This window comes from Euprymna scolopes, chromosome 25 (assembly GCF_053919585.1).
Source record: "Euprymna scolopes isolate OS-2025 chromosome 25, ASM5391958v1, whole genome shotgun sequence".
Classification (NCBI taxonomy): Eukaryota; Metazoa; Mollusca; class Cephalopoda; order Sepiida; family Sepiolidae; genus Euprymna; species Euprymna scolopes.
In genome coordinates, this window is record NC_136506.1 from 74,504,140 (window position 1) to 74,528,330 (window position 24,191).

Below are 24,191 nucleotides of genomic sequence, written 5' to 3' on the forward strand. Positions count from 1 at the left end.
TAGTTGTATGTATATTTCTTCTCGGTGATGACTGGGGACGGTAGAATTTAGATTTAGAGGGGGAAAATAGGAACTACTTCATCTGAAGATAGTGCGATTGTGGTGATGTTGCTTCTAGGATGAAATGCAGGATTTTATTATAATGAATAAATGTGTCTAAAATGTCGTTCTAAAGTTACATAAGATAGTGACTAATAGTCCAGACATAATAAATTTGTATGTGGCATCTGTTGTTGCAAACCCACGGTACTTTAGTCCAGAGGGGAATTTCTGCAACCAAAATATTTATATATTATAAATATGTAGATATACTGGCAGAATACTTGTCCTAGTTAATAAAATTAATTTCCTGAGCAGAGCCATTTTGTTCCACTTTTTGTCTCCTTCACAAAGATTAAACTAAATACGCTACTATATCTTATGTCTAGAATCCTTATTCTAGGAAAGTGTCAAAAATGTCATGTTTAAAGCTTAAGCGATCCTTAAGATGAAATGCAAATTCAGGGAATCTTGCTTAATTATTGTGTAGTGATTATGGAGCCAGTTTAATGCACATTGCGAACATTTGAATTTTCAAATGGGAATTTTCTATGCCTATATTATTCTCCCTAACACCTCTTTGAATGAAAAATTTGGGAGTATTTATTAATTGACTAGCAGGGATACCCGACGTTGCCCGGGGCCATAAATAGAAGAAACAAAGTTCCGTTTGGACACGCCTGCTATACTAAAGATGTTGAGCACTTTTTCATAACTATATGTCAGTTCCATCACAGACAACGTCGATACCCTCACCCCTATCCAAGTACATGGAGAGGGGAATTTGGTAACTATACTTTAATGTATAACAATTTTAAAAACAAAAGACACAGTAATCCTATTTAAAAACGGATAATATCACAAAAATGCAATCGCCCTAAAAAAGAAGTACAGCAGAACCCTGGGATGCGGCATTAAAAATTAGTAACAAAATACAGTGCAGCATAGAATAAAGATGTACATAATCAAATAACAATATAAGTAACATCGTAAGGTGGGGAAAATGCCGTAACCAGGCGTCAGACAAACCACATCGTAACCTGAAAAATCGTATCCTGAGGCCACCGTATCCTAGGGTCACCATTGTACTTGATCACCTCACCACCAGATTGTTTGGTAGATTGGATACAAGAAGCTATTCTCAGGATATTGAGCACTTTTTGATGAGCAAACTTTTACAGTTCGTTGCAATGGCCATGTTACTTAACAGTCCATAAACTTCGGGATTTTTTTTTTTTGTTTCCTTCAAAAATAGAAAAAACTTTAAAATAAAACAAACTGAAAACGATTCATTTCTAAAAATAACAAAAAACAAAAAAAAAAAATATATGGCCTATGCTGAGTGCAAACCTCGAAACAATAAACCCGTAAGCGAACAATGATGTTATGACATTGCAAATTTATGATTTTAAAACGAAAATCTGTGTAGATTATAATTATTAAGAAGGAACATTGAAGGCAAGATTTTTACCTAACTTGCCCTTCAAATAAATTTATATTTGTATCTCAAAGAATTGACGTTTTTATTTTTTTTGTTTGTTCTTTTTTTTTTTTGTAATTTTGAGAGGAATCCAGATCCGTTTTTTTTTTTTTTTTTTCAGTCGATATCATATTCATCGTGGGTTGTTTTGTATTTTTTTACTTTTAGCGAGACAAACACACACTAGCAGACAAGTGAGATTTATATCATAGATTTGTGATGACAGGGAGGTGCGTTGCCTGGTCATAAGAAAAAAAAAAAAAGAAAAAAAACAGGACTTTGGTGCCATTAGCCAGAAAAGAAACTAAAGGTAAAATTGGGTAGGCAAAAAAAAAAAAATGGCGCATGCCATGCATGAACTCGCATAACTTAAGTTAGTAAGCAAACGCTTTATCGATCGGCCCACAAGGACACAGATGTTATCGCGTATCAAATTTAGCTATTTAAAATGAAATCGCATAACAAAAATTTGCGCATGTGTGGTTTGCAAACTGCATTGAAAGCAAGTTTTTATCTGACCTCTTCATCAAACAAAACAACAAACATTTCTACACAAAATAATTTACAATTTTTTTCAATTTTTCAATATTATGTGTCTGAGAGATTGTTTTTTCTTACGATATCACGTTCATGCCTGTACAATGCAGATGACATAAGTTTTTTTTTTTTTTTTTTTTTGCAAACATACAAACACATAAACAATTTAGATTTATATAATAGAATAAGATGTCTGTAATATTTATTATGCACAATTTTGATTAAATTTTAATATCTGAATGTTTATGAAGACTTTGTGACTACTCCCATTTCATCAAAGTTATTGTTATTGATCCCGTAATCTGCCAGGGTCATAGGACTGCTGCATCGTGAATAAGCGGTGGACCAACTGGCTCAACTTGGGAAATGGCTGGGTCACATCTAAGCTTTTCCCTGGCCAATCAAGGATGTTGTTGGCCCATTTCTTCATCTATTCGTTATATTTTCTTTTTCCCTGGACTGTTCCTTGCAGGATAGTATTTGCAAGTCTTTCTGAGCATATTGTGCCCATACTATCTGAGTTTCCTCTTTTTCACCATGATCAGTAGGTCTTCATAGTGATGCACTTGAGTCACTTTTCTGCAGACTTCATTGTTGGTGACATGGTCCTTGTATGAGACACCAAGGAGTCTTCTGAGGCATTTCATTACTTGGATCCTCTTTTATAGGCCTGCGTTCAGTGTCCATGCCTCGCATGTGTAAAGCATGATTGAGATACATTAAAGTAAATTAAACTAAATATATCTCACATTTACACCTAGCAGATCTGTTCCAATGATCAGTTAATTAATGCTGGAGATTCTCCAAACACAAACATGTATACATACCTAAGTTATATGGACATCTCTTTACATTGTTTTTTCCATCATTTCCGAATAAATTAAACTTGCTTTCGTCACTGAAAAATACTTTTGCACAATTTTCATATGGCCACATTACATACCTGTTTGCAAACTCTAATCTCTTATTATTCTTCGAACTAACAAGTGGTTTCTTCCCTGGGGTTCCATTAAACAGCTCTATTTCTTGAAGTCATCTAAAAACAGTCTGTCTTGACACGTTAACACATGCAGTACTATTCATAACCCTTTTAATTTCTGTGCAAGACTTAAAATGGTCCTTTAATGACATACGCTGCATTATTCGATTTTCTCTTGCCGGAGTTTTGCGGGGTCTGCCGGTTTTAAAAGCATTAACTATTTTGCCAGTATCATTGTAGGATTTAACAACCCTGCCTATAATACTCTTGGAACGTTTCACTTTCTCTGAAATCTCTCTAATTTTGTTTTATTTTACTTCAGTCGAAGTTCTCAGAAATCAAGGGGCCCACAACCAGGGGCTAACACTTGAAGTCTATATGAGATACATAGATATTCGAATGTTCCAATAAAGTTCTTTATTTCTCAAACACTGAGTTAGTAAAGAAGTTGAGAACATAATTTTCCTCTCCCCCAATTAACCATTTTTATACGTTGTAGTATATCTTTCATTTTGGTCTTACTGGATTCCAGGACAAGAATTTATCTAGTCTGGTGGAGTATCCAACTTCATGCTATTACTTGAGGTAATATCACTTGGAGAAGGTGCACCATTCCTCGGAAAAGCTGTGGGGTAGCCATAGTGAGATCTTATTTGGGCTGCGAATACAAAATGTGATTTTGAATATTTGGTCAGGGTTTACTTCTATGGAAAAAGTATCCTCATGCCAGATTGTTCTGACAAACTCCTGTACAGAGAGACCTTAGACACTCGAGGATAGTGTCTAGTAGGCATTCAACTTTTCCTTGTGTAGCTTCACAATAGATTGTCTCACACAGTAATCAAGTTTTTGGCATTTTGCCATGTTGCCGACTGATGCAGCGTTTACAAATGACTAAGTAAGATTTATTCTTTAGAGGAAATCAAAAAATTTGAATATAGCATGCTGTTTACATTGTTTTTCTCCATTTTATTCCTTACTTTTGGACGTTCCTATTGTGAAAATAAAGAAATAAATGTTATAATTCTTTTCCTGTCCTTTGCAAATGATTCAAATTTTAGTATGTTATTATGGATGATATTTATTTTTAAATGGAAATCGCTCCAAGGCATCAGGGTCAAAAACTAGCCAATGATTATTGTTAAATGCATGGATTTTTAACAAAAAAAAAACAATTCTTCTCCCTTTGCCAGAAATATAACTCAACCCAAAAGTCTATAAACACGTCTAGGATGGTAGATCTCCTATAATTGGACAGGATATCAGCCGTTTCAGTCAACAAGGTGAAGACCAATTCAAAAATGTCTCCAACTCTGTTGGCTTTGGAGTTAAGCCAGGTTGTTTTAAGGTTGTTTTTTTTTTACCCAGAAAACAGTAATTCTTCCCCCTTTGTCAGAAATATTGCTCATTGAGTGTAAAGGACTAAAAGACAAAATAAGGGAAGTAAGTTATGAGGTTGCCGAAAGAAACCCATGATTCACTTTAATGAATAAACTCTTCTGTTGAGAACAATGTATGAATGTTGGGAACTCTGTATAGCCAACGTGACCTTTTTAAATACTCTAAAGAAATGTAAAATTTGAGGACACATGCTTGATTATATTTGTTTTCTGACTCCTTATATTCTACAACGCTATTAAGTCAATTATGTGCATCCTTATATCAGTGTAGCTTGTATAATGGAGACTATTTTAAAAAACTTTCACTTTTTCACCCCAAACAAAGCATATTGCTACTGGGAACGTAAGTGGATACTATTTAGGATCATGTCTGACAGGAGATTGTGAAGAGTTTTTCTTTTTTTTTTTTCTTACAAAGCAGTCACCACTTATCAAGGACCGAAGGCCACTTGAGTATAAGGGTGATAGTGTAGTAATCATTAATGGTGTCAATTGGGTAAAATTTGGTTTAATGCCTCAAGAACTTGTTTATATTGAACTTGAAGGCTACCATATTGTAATTAGCCGGGAAGCAAGCTAATGGGACGGTGCCAGTTTTAGAAAAGGAGCTATGGTCATGGTATCTGCGTTTTAGATTTAGCCACATAGAGTGGGGTAAATTGTTGATTAATAGTTGTAGCTAGTTTTGTGAAAGTTTGGCAAGGAGAACTATAGATTGGAGTTTAGACGAGCATTTGCTATGAAAATAACGATAGAGCAGAGACATGCTCGTCAAGTCTCTTTTGTAGGAAATAGGTTGCAAGGAAAAGAAAAGGGCATCACCTGCTAGGTTTCGAAGCCAGTTTTGAACTCTATCAAGACAAGATAGGGCATGCTGGGCTGCTCCTGCCCAGATGTGGCAACTGTACTCCATCCTAGGACATATACACATAGAGGATTGCATCGGCAGTGAGGTACCTACTGTAGCGGTAGAATGATCCAACCATTTTTCCCACGATCTTGGTAACAGATTTGATGTATGTGTTTCATATCAGATCAGGAGTGAAGATCGGTCCCAGAAGCTTGTCAAGACCTGGTGCTTCCCCAAGACGAGAGTTATTTATTTAATTGGAGCATGATCAGGGGTCAGAGCGATTATGATGAAAAGAGAGAAGCTGTGTTTTAGATGTATTAAAATTAACCAGCCACCTTTTCCCCATTGCACCACATATTCAAGATCAGAAGAGAGAGAATCAGAAAGATCATGGTCATTGTTGGCCTTTGAAGTGTTGCCATAGATTGTGATGTCGTCTTCATAAATGTTTACAAATGATCTAAGAATCTAATTTGGGAGATCATTGATGAAGATCAAGAAGAGAGTTGGGCCCAGGATGAAACCCTGAGGAATGCCAGTATTGATATTATGAGCTTCTGATTCCTGTCCATCAAGGACTATTCTTATAAGTCTATCAGAGAGAAAGGATTTAATAATTGAGAAGACATTTGGAAATTTTGTGAAGTAGACCTTTATACCATACCCTATCAAAAGCCTTTGATATGTAAAGAGCTATTGCTCTAGAAATGAAACCTCTGTAGAGAGATTCACTAATCCTGTATGATATTGCAGTTAGCACCATCAGCTGTAGATCTAGCAGAATGGAAACCATATTGCATGTCACTGAGTAGGTTATTTCTGTTGAGGTGGTTGACCATTTCTCTATTTATCAGATTCCAACAACTTACTCATGACACACAGGAGACTGATTGGTTTGTACTGAGAAGTAGATGACTGATCTCCAGAGTTGAGCAGTGGCATGTTTGGTCACATTGCATTTAAACTTCAGCAGATTAGTACAACCAGGGAAGCAGAGGGAATTTTAACATCTAGCAGTCCGAAGGAAGAAACTATTATAGAGATGGCTCTCTGGCATCTAAGAATCTCAACAGTCAAGAGACGGAATTTTGCCACTTGGTTAGTTGGAAGTATATATGTCGAGGAGGTACATGTACTATTATTAACTAAACTCAATTTCATTAAACACAGAATTTGTCAGCAAATTCACTCCAGCTGATAGATTCACTTGACTTTGTATAAATTTTGGGTTTCTCTTTTTTAATAAATTGTTACTGTAACATTAGATTATTTAGGTAAATTTAATTGTCCAATAGTTCCATTAATTTTATTTTTATTCCCTTCTTTAATTCTGTAATCTGAACTTTCCAGGAGCTATTTGAGGAAGTGACAATCCCTAAGAATGGGTTGAGTTGGTCCCTCTCATAGAACATACAGGATCCCAGATGATGGTCAACAGCAGCAAAGATGGTGATCTGTAGCAGCAAATACTGTGAATGAGAGCTAATTTCAACATCGGCTTTGATGGTGTGTAACCATGTCTTTAACCGGCCTCTTGGGCGTCTGTCAATTCTGGAATGCTTCTGGAGCTACTGTTTTGTGGATGAGCTCTCCTGGGCTGTAGTACTCAACATGACTGAACCAACAAAATCTCTTTTTTTAAAAGAGATTGGTTGAAGAGGATGATCCTACAGCACATCCCAATTTGGGCATTGGAGGTGAAATAGACCCGCAAAGTTCAAATGAAGCGGTATAAGTCAAATACTCCCAGCCTCTTGAAATATGTAACTCTCATCAGCCAGGTCTCATAACTGTAGAGAAGGATCATCCGAACAAGCGTCTGATCTCATATCTAGACTTTTGTGCATATTGTGATCTCAGGTTGAGACCATAAATTGTAGATTTCACTTCCACTTTAAAGCTTACATAGTCATCTCCAGACATGGACCAGACTCTTAAATCTTAGAGCAACTAGTCAAGGAGGTTGAAAAGCTCCAAAATAATCTTGGTCCTTAACATGTCCCAGATTTCTTTTTAAATAATAACAAGTCAGAGATGTGATTGAAAATTGTGCAGCACTTGCTTTATTATAAACACCTTCAGCGCAACAACCATTTGAAACAGTGTCAAAAAAAAAAGAAGCAAAATGAAGAGAGAAATATTCTAAATTAATGTCTTTTTAAAATGTTTCTATTTTTATGTATTTACTTATTTTATTTTTGTTGCGTTAGGTATGTTTGTGTGAATGTAAGTTTTTGAGTAATTTTTATTTTTATTTTAGGTAAACTCTCCCAATGTGATCTCGATGATAGAGCGATGGATGCTTTAAAAGAATTCCCTGCAGATGACGCTGTGTCCGTCTTAAAACAGTTTTGTGATAACAGCTTAGAGCACGTTGCCAACAAGAGTGCTTTCTTATGTGGCCAGATGAAGATGTTTAGACAGCGGACAAAAATTCAAGGGGTACCAAATCCTGCTGCAAAAGGACCTGATGAAGCAAAATTAAAGGTGCCTATCTTTTTTCATACTTTTCTCATTCTCTCTCTCTCTCTCTCTCTCTCTCTCTCTCTCTCTCTCTCTCTCTGCTTTTCTCCCTCTGTCCGTCTTCTCTCCCTCTCCCTCCCTCTCTGTGTCTTTTCTCCCTCTCTCTCTCTCTGTCTTTTCTCCCTCTCTCTCTCTCTGTCTTTTCTCCCTCTCTCTCTCTGTCTTTTCTCCCTCTCTCTCTCTGTCTTTTCTCCCTCTCTCTCTCTCTCTCTGTCTTTTCTCCCTCTCTCTCTCTCTCTCTGTCTTTTCTCCCTCTCTCTCTCTCTCTCTCTCTCTCTCTCTCTGTCTTTTCTCCCTTTCTCTCTCTCTCTGTCTTTTCTCTCTCTCTCTCCCTCTCTCTCTCTGTCTTTTCTCTCTCTCTCTCTGTCTTTTCTCCCTCTCTCTCTCTGTCTTTTCTCCCTCTCTCTCTCTCTCTGTCTTTTCTCCCTCTCTCTCTCTCTGTCTTTTCTCCCTTTCTCTCTCTCTCTGTCTTTTCTCCCTCTCTCTCTCTCTCTCTCTCTCTCTCTCTCTGTCTTTTCTCCCTCTCTCTCTCTGTCTTTTCTCCCTCTCTCTCTCTGTCTTTTCTCCCTTTCTCTCTCTCTCTGTCTTTTCTCTCTCTCTCTCTCTGTCTTTTCTCCCTCTCTCTCTCTCTGTCTTTTCTCCCTCTCTCTCTCTCTCTCTCTGTCTTTTCTCCCTCTCTCTCTCTCTGTCTTTTCTCCCTCTCTCTCTCTCTGTCTTTTCTCCCTCTCTCTCTCTCTGTCTTTTCTCTCTCTGTCTTTTCTCTCTCTCTCTCTCTCTGTCTTTTCTCCCTCTCTCTCTCTCTCTCTCTCTCTCTGTCTTTTCTCCCTCTCTCTCTCTCTCTCTGTCTTTTCTCCCTCTCTCTCTCTCTCTCTGTCTTTTCTCCCTCTCTCTCTCTCTGTCTTTTCTCCCTCTCTCTCTCTCTCTCTCTCTCTCTGTCTTTTCTCCCTCTCTCTCTCTCTCTCTGTCTTTTCTCCCTCTCTCTCTCTCTGTCTTTTCTCCCTCTCTCTCTCTCTGTCTTTTCTCCCTCTCTCTCTCTCTGTCTTTTCTCTCTCTCTCTCTCTCTCTCTCTCTCTCTCTCTCTCTCTCTCTGTCTTTTCTCTCTCTCTCTCTCTCTCTCTCTCTCTCTCTCTCTGTCTTTTCTCCTTCTCTCTCTCTGTCTTTTCTCCTTCTCTCTCTCTGTCTTTTCTCCTTCTCTCTCTCTGTCTTTTCTCCCTCTCTCTCTCTCTCTCTGTCTTTTCTCCCTCTCTCTCTCTCTCTCTGTCTTTTCTCCCTCTCTCTCTCTCTCTCTCTGTCTTTTCTCCCTTTCTCTCTCTGTCTTTTCTCTCTCTCTCTCTCTGTCTTTTCTCTCTCTCTCTCTGTCTTTTCTCCCTCTCTCTCTCTCTGTCTTTTCTCCCTCTCTCTCTCTCTGTCTTTTCTCCCTCTCTCTCTCTCTGTCTTTTCTCCCTCTCTCTCTCCTATCTTTTTCCCTCTTTCTCTCTTCCTCTTCTATCTTTTTCCCTCTTTCTCTCTTCCTCTTCTATCTTTTTCCCTCTCTCTCTCTTCCTCTTCTATCTTTTTCCCTCTCTCTTCCTCTTCTATCTTTTTCCCTCTCTCTCTCTTCCTCTTCTATCTTTTTCTCTCTCTATCTTCCTCTTCTATCTTTTTTTCTCTCTCTATCTTCCTCTTCTATCTTTTTTTCTCTCTCTATCTTCCTCTTCTATCTTTTTTTCTCTCTCTCTCTTCCTCTTCTATCTTTTTTTCTCGCTCTATCTTCCTCTTCTATCTTTTTTTTCTCTCTATCTTCCTCTTCTATTTTTTTTCTCTCTCTATCTTCCTCTTCTATCTTTTTTTTCTCTCTCTCTTCCTCTTCTATCTTTGTTTCTCTCTCTATCTTCCTCTTCTATCTTTTTTCTCTCTATCTTCCTCTTCTATCTTTTTTCTCTCTATCTTCCTCTTCTATCTTTTTTTTTCTCTCTATCTTCCTCTTCTATCTTTTTTTTTCTCTCTATCTTCTTCTTCTATCTTTGTTTCTCTCTCTATCTTCCTCTTCTATCTTTTTTTTTCTCTCTATCTTCCTCTTCTATCTTTTTTTCTCTCTCTATCTTCCTCTTCTATCTTTTTTTCTCTCTCTATCTTCCTCTTCTGCCTTTGTTTCTCTCTCTATCTTCCTCTTCTGCCTTTGTTTCTCTCTCTATCTTCCTCTTCTATCTTTTTTTTTCTCTCTCTATCTTCCTCTTCTATCTTTTTTTTCTCTCTCTATCTTCCTCTTCTATCTTTGTTTCTCTCTCTATCTTCCTCTTCTATCTTTGTTTCTCTCTCTATCTTCCTCTTCTATCTTTGTTTCTCTCTCTATCTTCCTCTTCTATCTTTTTTTCTCTCTCTATCTTCCTCTTCTGCCTTTGTTTCTCTCTCTATCTTCCTCTTCTATCTTTTTTTTTCTCTCTCTATCTTCCTCTTCTATCTTTTTTTTCTCTCTCTATCTCCCTCTTCTATCTTTGTTTCTCTCTCTATCTTCCTCTTCTATCTTTGTTTCTCTCTCTATCTTCCTCTTCTATCTTTGTTTCTCTCTCTATCTTCCTCTTCTATCTTTGTTTCTCTCTCTATCTTCCTCTTCTATCTTTGTTTCTCTCTCTATCTTCCTCTTCTATCTTTGTTTCTCTCTCTATCTTCCTCTTCTATCTTTGTTTCTCTCTCTATCTTCCTCTTCTATCTTTGTTTCTCTCTCTATCTTCCTCTTCTATCTTTTTTCTCTCTCTATCTTCCTCTTCTATCTTTTTTCTCTCTCTATCTTCCTCTTCTATCTTTTTTCTCTCTCTATCTTCCTCTTCTATCTTTTTTCTCTCTCTATCTTCCTCTTCTATCTTTTTTTCTCTCTCTATCTTCTATCTTTTTTTCTCTCTCTATCTTCTTCTATCTTTTTTCTCTCTCTATCTTCTTCTATCTTTTTTCTCTCTCTGTCTTCCTCTTCTATCTCTTTCTCCCTCTATCTCTATCTCTTTCTATCTCTACCTCTCTCTCTATCTCTATCTCTTTCTCTCTCTATCTCTATCTTTATCTCTCTCTCTATCTTTATCTCTCTCTATCTTTATCTCTCTCTCTATCTCTATCTTTATCTCTCTCTCTATCTTTATCTCTCTCTCTATCTCTATCTCTTTCTCTCTCTATCTCTCTCTCTATCTCTATCTCTCTCTATCTCTCTCTCTATCTCTATCTCTATCTCTATCTCTTCTATCTCTGTGTCCGTCTCTTTTTTTCTCCCTGCTTATTAATAACTTATAATAAATCCAGTGATTATAGGTCTTACAAAATATTATTGGATGTAATATTTTATATAAGACTATCCCAGCTAAATAAAATTGCTCAATATACTAGACAGCAAATAAATCATAATTTAGGAATTTCAAATTTGTGATTTGAAAAAGTTAAATTTCAAATATAGAAATTTTATTGCATGCAAGACAAAGAATACAGTATAGTAAAATATATTTCCTTGATACATGAGTTTTCAATGTTTATACATCTCCTCGGAGGAAAATATTAACAAATATTATAAAAGGTTTGCATCTTATTTGCTATAGGTAATAAACATAGAAAATTAAATTAAATGTTTTTAAAAACCTTTAATTTAATTTTCTATGTTTATTCCTATTAGGTCATTGTTTGATCTCGGAGATACAGAAGCACTGTTTTAGTAAGTTTGTGTTCAGATACATGTCCAAACAATTGCATAAATTAGCTGCAAGGAACTATACAGCATTTTGGTTGTTACATGTTGTAGACGACGTATAACATGTTGGTGTATGATCCATTAAGTTTGATTGAGCAACATTGAGATTAAAAAAAGAAATAAAGTTTTTATATAACGATTTTTATGTTTAGTCAAATTTCATCAAATAATACTTTTTATATATATATATATATATATATATATATATATATATATATATATATATAAAGTGAAGAACTGCTTGAAATGATTTTTTTTTTTTTTTTTTTTTTTTTCACTTCTTGTTTTTTTTTCTGCAGGAAATATTAGCCAGAACAGGTTATACGTTAGATGTTACAACAGGACAAAGAAAATATGGTGGCCCTCCTCCTGATTTTACCGGTACACCTCCAGGATCCGGGCATGAGGTAAAAAAAAAAAATAAATCCTTTTTTTTTTTTTTTTTTTTTTTTTTATGCATTAAAAAATATTAAAGAAATCTGAAAAATTTAAGATTTAAGATTTTTCTTTTGTTAATTTATAAAAGAAAATTCTTTAATAAATGATTTTTTTTTTAATTATGTGAAATGTGATAAAATCGTATGCTGATGCCAAATTTTTAAACTGAACTGCGATGGGTAGCAAGCGTGAGACAGTCTTGTGTTGCCCATCTTGGAATCTGTGACAATTGCTACACATGAAATACTAAATTTATTTATTCAAGTAAATCATCTATACTGCTGTTATGTTTCTGAATTTTTTAGATGAGGAATAATTTATTTGTATTATTAAGATTCTTTGAACTACTGTTTTCATCTTGAGTACACATCTCAGCATCACTCAGTCATAAAATATACTCAAATATGATATTTTAATTCATGCAAATTTTGTATTCATTATTATTACAGAACCAATTCTCTATTGCATTGTACTCTATAACAATTACATAACTATTACATTATATTACATTACATTATATTAATTCTCTATTACATTACATTATATTACATTAATTCTCTATTACATTGTACTCTATAACAATTACATAACTATTACATTATATTACATTACATATAATATATATTATATTAATATTAATATATATTATATACAATTACATAACTATTACATTATATTACATTACATTATATTACATTAATTCTCTATTACATTACATTATATTACATTAATTCTCTATTACATTGTACTCTATAACAATTACATAACTATTACATTATATTACATTACATATAATATATATTATATTAATATTAATATATATTATATACAATTACATAACTATTACATTATATTACATTACATTATATTACATTAATTCTCTATTACATTACATTATATTACATTAATTCTCTATTACATTGTACTCTATAACAATTACATAACTATTACATTATATTACATTACATATAATATATATTATATACAATTACATAACTATTACATTATATTACATTACATTATATTACATTAATTCTCTATTACATTACATTATATTACATTAATTCTCTATTACATTGTACTCTATAACAATTACATAACTATTACATTATATTACATTACATATAATATATATTATATTAATATTAATATATATTATATACAATTACATAACTATTACATTATATTACATTACATTATATTACATTAATTCTCTATTACATTACATTATATTACATTAATTCTCTATTACATTGTACTCTATAATAATTACATAACTATTACATTATATTACATTACATATAATATATATTATATTAATATTAATATATATTATATACAATTACATAACTATTACATTATATTACATTACATTACATTATATTACATTAATTCTCTATTACATTACATTATATTACATTAATTCTCTATTACATTGTACTCTATAACAATTACATAACTATTACATTACATATAATATATATTATATTAATATTAATATATATTATATACAATTACATAACTATTACATTACATTATATTACATTAATTCTCTATTACATTGTACTCTATAATTATTCTTTGAACTACTTTTCTTTCTATAATTATTCTTTGAACTACTGTTTTCATCTTGAGTACACATCTCAGCATCACCCAGTCATAAAATATACTCAAATATGATATTTTAATTCATGCAAATTTTGTATTCATTATTATTACAGAACCAATTCTCTATTACATTGTACTCAATATATAGTAGTGATTTCAAAAGTAAAAAAAAAAAACTAGTGTGCCATCAGTTAGAACTAAAACATTTAGCGCTCCAGCGTGATTCATTACTACAGATGGGTATCAAAACTTTAAACAATAACCAACTCTAACATATAAATATATATTTGCGCACACGTAGAGGAGCACTTTGTCGATTTATGCCTTCCAAGTTCCAATTTTTCGATTTTGACCATTTAACAGCTGTTTTTATCTGCTAAAAACCAAATTTAATTTGTTCCACAGATCCAAATCCCCTATATATTAAGTTTCAAGTCTGCAGACCAAAAATTGACAGAATAGTTTGGTAGATACTGTTCCACACACACACACACGCACACAGAGGCAAAGTCACTTTTATAATTTTTGATAATACATTTTGGTTTGATAATTTGAACTACTATTCTCATCTTGAGTGTTATTTTAATGTTTTAGTCTATATAACTTCTGACCTTAAGGTATATTTTGTTGAACTCAAGAATTTTTCTGTTTTATTCAGGAATCTGCAGAGAATTTTGATTGGAACCTCTTATTTAATCCATAGGGGTAGCATGCTCTTGTCCCATCAGCCATGACCAGGCAGAAGTTTTAAAGTAATTTGCAATTAGTGTTTTTGAGATGAGGATTGATAGTTTGTGTTATCTGGATTGTTTGGAATACTGGTTTCATTTTGGTTGTTATTCTCACAGCATTTCGGCCTTCTTTTAGATGTGTATCTTTACAATGGCTGTTATTAATGGCTGTTGTAATAGTAACACCCCTTATCTTCAAGTGGCCTTCGGGCCTTAATTAGTGGTGACCTCCATTTTCACCATTCACGAATAATAGCCATTGTGAAGATACACCTGAAGAAGGTTGAAACGTTGTGAGAATAACAACTAAAATGAGACCAGTATTCCGAAGAATCCTGATAATACTAACCTGCAATTGTATTCATGCAATGAACCGTGGCACAACAGGTAAAGTACTAAGTTAAATTCACTTAATAAAATTTGTTTATAGCTTGAAGGTTCTATCCTCAGTGTAGGTGTTACACTCAAAAATACAATTGCAAATTACTCATGATTTCTACCCGATCATGGCTGATGGAATGAGAGCATGCTACACGCATGGATTGAATAAAGTGTTCCATTACAAATTCTGTGCAGATTCCCGAGTTCGATAAAATACATCTAAAGACGGTCGGAGGTTAATCAGCCAAAACATAAGAATAACACTCAAGAAGAGCAGTGAAAATAATCCAAATAATACCGACTTTTAGTGTATTATCAAATTATTTTACTAACAAAAATATTCTGTAATAATTTTAACAACTTTAATAATTTTAACAACTTTAATTAGTCGTGTGCAGCTCTCATAACAGCTCAAATTGACCCACGTGGTCCTCAGTGGATCCTAAGTTTGACATGTCTGGTGTATAAGAATTAGCACATCACTCGAGTAACAATAAAACGTTTACTTGTTTTTGTTTTTTAATTTGTCTCTTTAGTATTGAAAAAAAAAAAAAGCAATAAGCTTTTGTTAGTCAATCCAAATTTTAGTTATTTTTTTTTTTAATTTATCTTATTTCACTGGGTGTTAAGTTAAAAAAAAAAAATATCCTTCCAAGTTTATGTTTACGAAACACAGTTTTTTAATCATAAAATTTTCCATGATTCATATCTGTATGATTTCTGTATTTGTTGTGGTCCGATGTTGCGATTATTGTATGTGTTCAAACTGTTGATCCATCGATCATTCTACGCCCACACTGGTGGTCACATAACTTGATTGACAACTCAAAAAAAAAAAAACTTACCATGAACAATAGCAAATGTTTGTTGAAACACGGATGTATGATAATAAAAATGAAAGGTCATGTCTCTTTTATCGGCAAGACAAGATAAGTTTGCCTGGTGTTAAATCTTTCTCTTTGCAGATAGAGGGGGTGTCTTATATGTTACTAGTTAAGGCTACAAACCACTCAAGGATGAAAGGTGATGAAATAGATTGTCAGTTGAATAATGAAAAATATTGTGAGGATTTAAAATGATGAATGGAATGAAAATTTGATCGGTTACGAGTATGGTTTATGATGAATATTCATTGACATTAGATTTGAAGATGGCTCCGTAGCCTGGAGGGAAACAATCCCATGGTAATGTGTTCACAGATGGAAGTTCTTGAAAATCTTATTCCATTTAAATTCTGTTTGATATAAAGCACGCAGAGGAAGAAAAGAAAGTTTGGGTTTGTATTACTGTACACATAGATTCGAAAAAGTTGTAAAAAACAAATATATAACAAATAAATGTTATCAAAGGCAAGATAAGTTACTTTTCTACCAAAATGGATATATTTTTCGTGTTTTTATTCAATGTAACATGTTTATTCAGCTCGAAAAACATAGTGTTTACCGATGTATTGGAAAATTCAAGATGGCGCCTGACTCTCTCATTAATACAGTAAGTTTGGGAACAGGTGTTTATAAATAAAAAAACTAGACAAAATATTGTTAAAAAGTCGCTCAATATATGTTACCATGACATAGGTTGACCTATATTCGGCGGGTTTTTACAGTATTTTGTCTAGTTTTTTTATTTATAACACCTTTTCCCAAATTTACCGTGTTAAAGAGAGTCAGGCGCCATCTTGAATGTTCCAATACTTCGGTAAACACTGTTTTTCGAGCAGTAATACAAACCCGAAAGTTTTTTCCTATTGAACACCGTCCATGGAAATAATGGTAGATTAGAGAACGACTAGCAATATCTCTGCTATAAAGGGGGGGGGGGGCTGTAGGAAGAAGAGATCACTTATACTAGATTGCAAAGTTGATTTGTCTCTTAGGAGTATTTGAATTTGCAAACACTTTTTTTTTCTTTTTCTTTTTTTTTTTCTTTTTTTTTTTTTTGCTTTATATTATTAAGGTCAATGCAAAAAATTTAGCCGGTTAAGTTTCCTCTTGAAAATGAAAAACTGTTTTTGAACATTTTTATTCATAACGATAACAACCTTTGCTCTCCAGAACTTTATTTCATCTGTCAACGAGCTTATAAATGCTTTGCTTGTAAAATTCTTTAGGTTTTGATGCAAAATCTGAATAACTTGTGTTCAATCGTCTCTCGTGATGTTAAGCTAAGGCCATCTAAATCGTTTTGTGATTCTCAATATAAATAATAATCAGAGAAAGCTAGGTCAGGACAGGAGAATATGGAGGATGGGGCAAGATTTCCCAACCAAATTCTCCTAGGAGTTCTTTGGTCAATAGTGTTGTGTGAAAACAAGCATTATCATGATGGAAGATGATTCTTTTTCTGTTGACTGGAGAATGATGTTTTGGGGTAAATGTGGGTGAGAATAGTGCAGAAAAATATAAGTAATGCTTTAATAATCTGAAAGAAAAAGTAATCAGGTAATATGTTAAGTAATAACAATATGCATCAAAAAAATTAGTCGTTTAAAATGACCCTTCTACAAACCGACAAAAACTTTTACATGCGATATTCAATGGAATTATTGTGTTCCTTTGCTTATTTTTTCAGGTTTTTTGTGGTAAAATTCCCAAGGACATATTTGAAGATGAATTGATCCCTTTGTTCGAAAAGTGCGGTAAAATTTGGGATTTGCGGTTGATGGTTGACTCTGTTTCTGGCTTCAGCCGAGGGTACTGTTTTGTTACATATTGCGAGAGAGAGGGAGCTCATGAGGCCAAGAAACAGGTTCTTATGCTTTTTTTTTTTTCACCTTTTTGTTTTTAAAACAATGAAAATTAAATACAAAAAAATATAAGCTATAAAAGAAATTTAACATTTATATAGAACTAGCATGGATACCTGAAATTGCCCGGGTATGAAGTTTAGTTTGGACACAGCTGCTATACTAAAGATAATGAGCACTTTCATCGATACCCTCACAACAATTTCAAAAGTAAAAGAAAAAAGAAGTACGTGAGAACCTCCCCCACCAGATATTTTGGCAGAAGGGATATGAAGAGAAGCTATTCTCTGGATATTGAGCACTTTTTGTTGCCAGTGTGCTGGACACCCCCCCCCCCCCCCCCAAAAAAAAAAATTTTTTTTTTTAAGTGCCATCTAATTTCTTATGACATTATCATGTGAACTGCGTGCTTGCACTTGAGACTTAAAAAGTGTCTATTTAACATTCCAACTGACTACTGTTCATGAGCTTTTTTATATCTTAAATCATATTTATCATTTTATATATGATAATATTTTTATTTATTTTTTTTTTTTATTTGCTTGACAAGAACCCAGTCACAGCAAAAGCTTGTATCATATCTTTAAGGTAAATAAATGTTTATTTTAAAGAGAAAAAAACAAATATCACTTTTGTCTTAATTACATTTTAAATTTTAATATTCTAATTCAGAATGATATTTAAAAAAAAAAAAAAAAAAAAAAAAAAGTGCCATCTTATTCAGATATAAAAATTGAAACAAAGGCACATTCCATAATATTATATTAGAAATGGTGGGGGGGGCTGGGCTTGTAAACCTTTTTACTAGAAAGCTGATTTTATCACAAATGTTACAAATTTGTCCTTTTCAAAATGACTAAACTTTCTTTCATTTCTCAGCTTGACAACTATGAGATCCGAAAAGGAAAGCGGTTAAAGGTGAACATTTCAATTGCCAACGTTAGGCTTTACGTTGGCAGCATTCCAAAGAGTAAATCGAAAGAGGATATCAGAGACGAGTTCTCCAAACTGACAGGTAAAGATACTTTCATCTTTCAACATCTCTTTAACAACACAACATATTAGGACATTTTTTTCTTCTAGACTTTTTTTTTCACACACACACACACACGCATATATATCAGTTTATATGATTTTTTTATGTATATTTTCTTTCCATCCCAAGAGATATTTAGATTTTTTTTGTTTATTTATAATTAAAATGTGAAATTTAAGAAATCTACAACAATGTGAACTTATTTCTTTAAAGATAAGTATTTATTTTTCAAATAAATCTTTAAATTAATTATTTTCATTATATTTTATCTTCAACTGTATTAATTTTTAGCACTTCAGGGCAATATTTATTATTTTGGTATTTATTGCAAAGAAGATGCTATGCTGAAATAATAACTGTGACAAAAGAATATTATCATTATTTTGACTCTCGAGGACATATCCATATGATGGACTTAGTCATTTCTTTTTTTTGCATGGTGCAGAACTCAAATTTACATATGTTAAGGCCTAAAACTGCACCGTTTTGTTCATTTTCACCAGGATTTGACATTCTCTGGTAGCTTTTTGGGGCTAAATGGGGGGGGGGGCTGAACTTAGTCATATTTTTTTTTTTTTTTTATTCCTCGTTCACTGTGCACTCACGAGGGACCATGCATGCTTCACTTGTTTTATTTCAAAACTAGGGTTTTTAGCTCCTTTAAAACTAAAAAAAAAGTTTGGTATTTGTACAGTTTAATCAAGACATTAAAAAATAAAAATATCAAAAAAAAAAAAGTTTAAATTGTACGTATCTGTTATGGAATGAAGTTCCCCAGAAAAAAAATTTCACTTAATTTCATCAAGTAGTTTTTATTTTACATCGGAAAAAAAAACAATTTATGATACTGAGGAAAAGGTCTGATTTTTAGAAAGAAAAACTTGTTATTAAAGATGGGGAGGGAGTGTCGGCGCTTTACATGGAGTTATCTCCCCGTGGCGTTTATAAACTCCAAACAAAAATTTAAACAAACACCAAGATGTCTGCCTCCAACGCGCTCTCATAAAAATGTGTTTTTCTGCTGTAAAAAAAAAAAAAAAATACTCGAAATTTATTTTTCAGAGATCTTCATGTCAAAACTGATACGTACAATCTAACCTTTTTCGATATTTTCATTTTTTAATGTCTTTAATAAACTGTACAAGTATCAAAAGTTCAATCCCACTGACTTAGAATGGGTATTTTATACCAAATTGATGGTTGAATATGATTGAATTTGTTCTCATTTTTGCATTATATACTATTTCCTATTAATTCTATACTGTACATCGAACAGAAATTATAACACTTACTTCATTGCACGTTATAACAAAGGTCCATACAAAATTTCAGTCAGATTGGCCGGTAGTTTCCAATAAAAAGTGGAACAGGCAGGCAAGCTAAGAGAAATATAATATAGATATTTTTTATTTTAATTCCTATATGCATGTGAAGACAATTTAATATTTTTGTACTACAAAAAACAAAAAAAAACAACAAAAAAAAAAGTTTTCTAATTGATAAATATATATTGTCATGTGTTTTCTTTGTTTCTCTTCACTTTTGCAGAAGGGTTACTCGATGTAATTGTATATGGCTCAGCTGATAACCCGAAATGGAAGAACCGAGGTTTTGCTTTCCTGGAATATGATTCACATAAGAGTGCATCTGCCGCTAAAAGAAGGTTCACCTCAAGAAGTTTAAAAGCATGGGGCGGTGAATTTGTGGTAGATTGGGCAGATCCTTTAGAAGAACCAGATTCATCAACGATGTCCAAGGTAAAATAACAAACAAAAAAACATCTATATATATGTGTGTGTTTGTATGGCTCCCAAAAACTTTTTTCAGCGGCATCGGACTGGATCCAAACCGGTGCCATCTGAAAGAGCAATGTCTCAATCAAATAATATGTGAGAATTAGAAAAAAATGGTCAATTATTTTCTATAGAAATAGACATTTACAACAAGGGAGGGGAACAAAAAATCATTCCTTCATAATGATTTAGACAAGTACACATGTGCAAATGATGTTCTTTCTTGAAGTGGTTTGAATAGAAAAAAAAACATGTTACTTGGCTGACTTCATCGTGGAGCAGTGGTTATCGAGACCACATAAACTTCAGGTTTCACGTTCACGTCCATGTAACCAATTTTTTTTTTTTTTCTCCAATTTTTTTTTTTTTTAACAATTAAACAGGGTTATTTATGTGAATTTTTTTTTTTGCTTGTTTTATCTCTTTTTTTCCCATCGAGTAACCATGCTCTTTTTTTTACGCCTGGCTTTTGCTCAGTGTCCTTACTACACCACCTCTCCACACCTGGGTAACACCGGGTACCCCTACTAATCTATAAATATAAAAGCGAAAATGTGTGTATGTATGTATGTTTATAAAAGGCTCTTTTCGCTGGACTTCTCGGTCGGCTCATTCCTTAAAACTTTTTATATCACGTCTAAATGATAATATCTATGACTTACAAATGGGGGTCGCGTGTGTATTTAATTTGCCCGACTTTCACTCGCTATTTTTTTCCAGATTTTTAGATCGTCGCGTATATCTTTCACTTTTCAGTATAAAAATGCGAAACTGGATTCAAATCGGCAGTTTCCGGTGGTCTCCGGGAAGCGATGTAAACATTTGGTCAATGTCGGCTTTTTAGCGTCATATCAAACAATTGCTTTCATCTGGACACTTCCGTAATAAATCGTATCCCAAACATCGACCTAAGTTTAAGTAAATATAAAAAAAAACATACTCATCCAATAACTTATCATGATGATCTCGATAAAATCAAAGAAAAGTATCCAGACCACACACACATCTATACAGATGGGTCCAAACAAAATAACGCAACAGCCAGTGCAGCAATAAATCAATCAAAAAACAATCAAACCTCCCAAAAATAACCTCAATCTTCAGTTCGAATCCTAGCTCTCAAACTCGCCTCCAATAACAAAAACAAATTTATAATCCTTTCAGACTCCCAATCTACTCTAAAAGTGATTAAAAATAAAAAGATGGACAACCCCCTTATATGCAAAATTACTCCAAAAATTAACTGAACTAAACAGTAAAAAAGAAATCATTTTCTGCTGAATACCGAGCCATTCCGGTATTAAAGGTAATGAATTAGCAGATTCTGCAGCAAAAACGCCTTAAATCTCCCAATTGGTGCAAATTTTAAAATTCCATACATAGATCTAAAAAGATGTATCAACGCATATACAACAGATAAATGGCAAACCTACTGGAATGAACACCCTAACAATAGACTTCAAAAAATCATGCCAAAAATCAAAAAACAAGAACAAAATACGAAACTAAACAGAAAAGAAGAAGTCAAACTAACAAGAATAAAAATAGGCCATACTCACTTAACCCACTCATATCTCCTAAAAAAAGAAAGCCAACCCATCTGTATACCTTGTCAAACACCACTCACAATCAAACACATATTAATTGAATGTACTGATTTTGTAACCGTAAAAAATCGATTCTACAAAAAAAACAATATTAAAGAGTTATTTGATAAAAACAATCCCCACATCATACTCTCATATCTTAAAAAAATTGGCCTTTATAAAAAAAATTTAAAAGAACCCTTTATACAACGGTCCTGAATATGACCGACAACTATATCCGATGGTGAGGCCCCACCTTGCGGGCCTTGGGGAGTGTGGAGCCACCCTTTAATTGCCATTTCTCCCAGGTCCACTCTGACCCGGAGTGGTAGTACCTGTTAGGGTCCCAACTATGGGTTAAATAGAATTTGACTTAAAAAAAATATATACTCCATTAAAAATCGTTCCTCAAAATAACTAGATTCGGCATTAAATAACCTAAAAAAGTTGATATGCCGTAAAACAAAAACAACCAACCAACCTAATAAACGGGGAGCTGGTTTCCCCCCAAGTTGGGTAAAAACAAACAAACAGAGTTATTGACCTCATTAAAAACTGTCCCGCAGACAATGTTAACTGCTGACTAGCTATTGTTTACGTCATCATAAGGCTCGCTGAAAATGTTAACTCCATGATTTCCACTTGACCTCATTAAGTCATTAGGTGTGGGCACCTGTCAATTCTCTTCCTACTTAAATAAATTCAAACGTCTTTCAGTAAGTCTTTCTTGCTGGCCGAGTGGTTAACGTGTCATGTTTTTTTTTTTACATTTTATTTTCCAACTTCACCTCGGGGCTTCGGGTTCGATCCTACATACCTACCGCATCAGACCAGGTTGAGACTGGTACCATCTGAAAGAGCGATGTCTGCTCGACTAATATGTGAGAATTAAAATAAACGCTCAACTATCTCATATAGAAGTAAACGTTTATAACAAGGGAGGGTCGGAAAAAATCGTTCCTTTTAAAACAACTTTGACAAGTACGCATGCACGTCAGGCACTTCTTCAATTGGTTTAAATAAATAAAAAAAAATGTTATTTCACTGGTAGCGTTTTTTTTGTTTTGTTTTTTTTTAAGTTTTAACATTTAAACAGGGTTAAAAGCTTTTTATTTGCCAAAACATTTTCCTTATTTCGAGGCTTACATAATGTGATTTTTTAAAAAAATAAAAACTGAATTATTTTCAAATTCACTTTAACTCGTATTCATGTTTCAGCATTTTCCGTAAACCGTCCAGGTGATGCATATTTGAAAAATCATTTAAATTTAGCAATTAATTTATTTTTAACTAAGAAAATGTTATGAGTAAGAAAAGGGCATTTTGCATCGCCATCTTGGAGAAACAAAGATAACTCTACAATAATTCAAACTTGCTAAATTAGTGTTATAATGCCTACGATTTTGCATCAATCATTTAAAAATGATTTTCTTCATAAAACTAAAACTACTTGATCAATTTACGTGATAAAGGTATGTAATAAGGCTGCTTGCAATGTGAAAATTAATTTTTTCTAAAAGATGAAACATGAAAGGGATGAACAAAACCAAATAAGATTATATGCAATATTTTTCTTCAAAAGCTTATTTATTTTTCAGTAAATATTTCGCATACTCTTAATAGTGTCCGAGATGGAAATTGATATTTTGGGAGAAACCCTCAACTTCTCAAGAACAAATGATTTGTTTTTTTTTATCTGGAAGAAAAAAAAAAACATCTCAAGATGTTTGCATACTAGGTTCACAGATAATATTAAATTCAGCAGAAAATTTTAATTAAGATATTTTATTTGTTTTGTCTTATTTATGCAGGGTTTTCTGTTGTTATTTTGTTTTCTTTTGCATTATCTTTTTTTTTAAATTAATATATTTATTATTTTTTATAATGAATGATGGTAAATGTGAAGAATAGGCGATTTGAAGTCTGCAGCAAACAATGTCAGATAAAAATTTTGCATGATACTTATTTTTTGCATAAAATAAAAAATAAAATGTTACAGTTTTACTGTTTTGAATTTATTTTTAGTATTTAAAAAATATATTACATTATGAAATATTTATTGATTTTTTTTTTTTTTTTTTTTTTTTTTTTTTTGCCTAACGCCGGTTGCTGTGGACTATGACTCGCCTGTTCTTTGGATTCTCTCTAGGGACTATAAATTCAGTTTACAAAGACTTTATCTTGTATAAAGATATATCTGCTTTTACTAATACTTAAGTTATATAAATCTAACAAGTTTTTCTTTTCTCTTTGATGTAAGCATTGTGTGATGTAAATTTGTACAGCGCAGATTTTTTTTTTTTATTGAATAAACATTGATTTATTTAAAATTCAAAATAACTCAGTTTCTACAAT

The 24,191-nt window shown here is 33.0% G+C and overlaps 1 protein-coding gene across 2 annotated transcripts in view; it reads left to right on the forward strand.

Moving 5' to 3' along the window:
- The window catches only part of LOC145247434 (heterogeneous nuclear ribonucleoprotein Q-like), a 110,286-nt gene that overhangs the window by 68,729 nt on the left and 17,366 nt on the right, over window positions 1-24,191 (forward strand). For both annotated transcript variants that reach the window (XM_080109198.1, XM_080109197.1), the window contains exons 3-7: window positions 7,549-7,775; window positions 11,817-11,924; window positions 17,247-17,423; window positions 18,301-18,436; window positions 20,006-20,214. In XM_080109198.1, coding sequence (XP_079965324.1) covers window positions 7,549-7,775; window positions 11,817-11,924; window positions 17,247-17,423; window positions 18,301-18,436; window positions 20,006-20,214 — 857 coding nt within the window. The remainder of the gene's footprint in view (window positions 1-7,548; window positions 7,776-11,816; window positions 11,925-17,246; window positions 17,424-18,300; window positions 18,437-20,005; window positions 20,215-24,191) is intronic.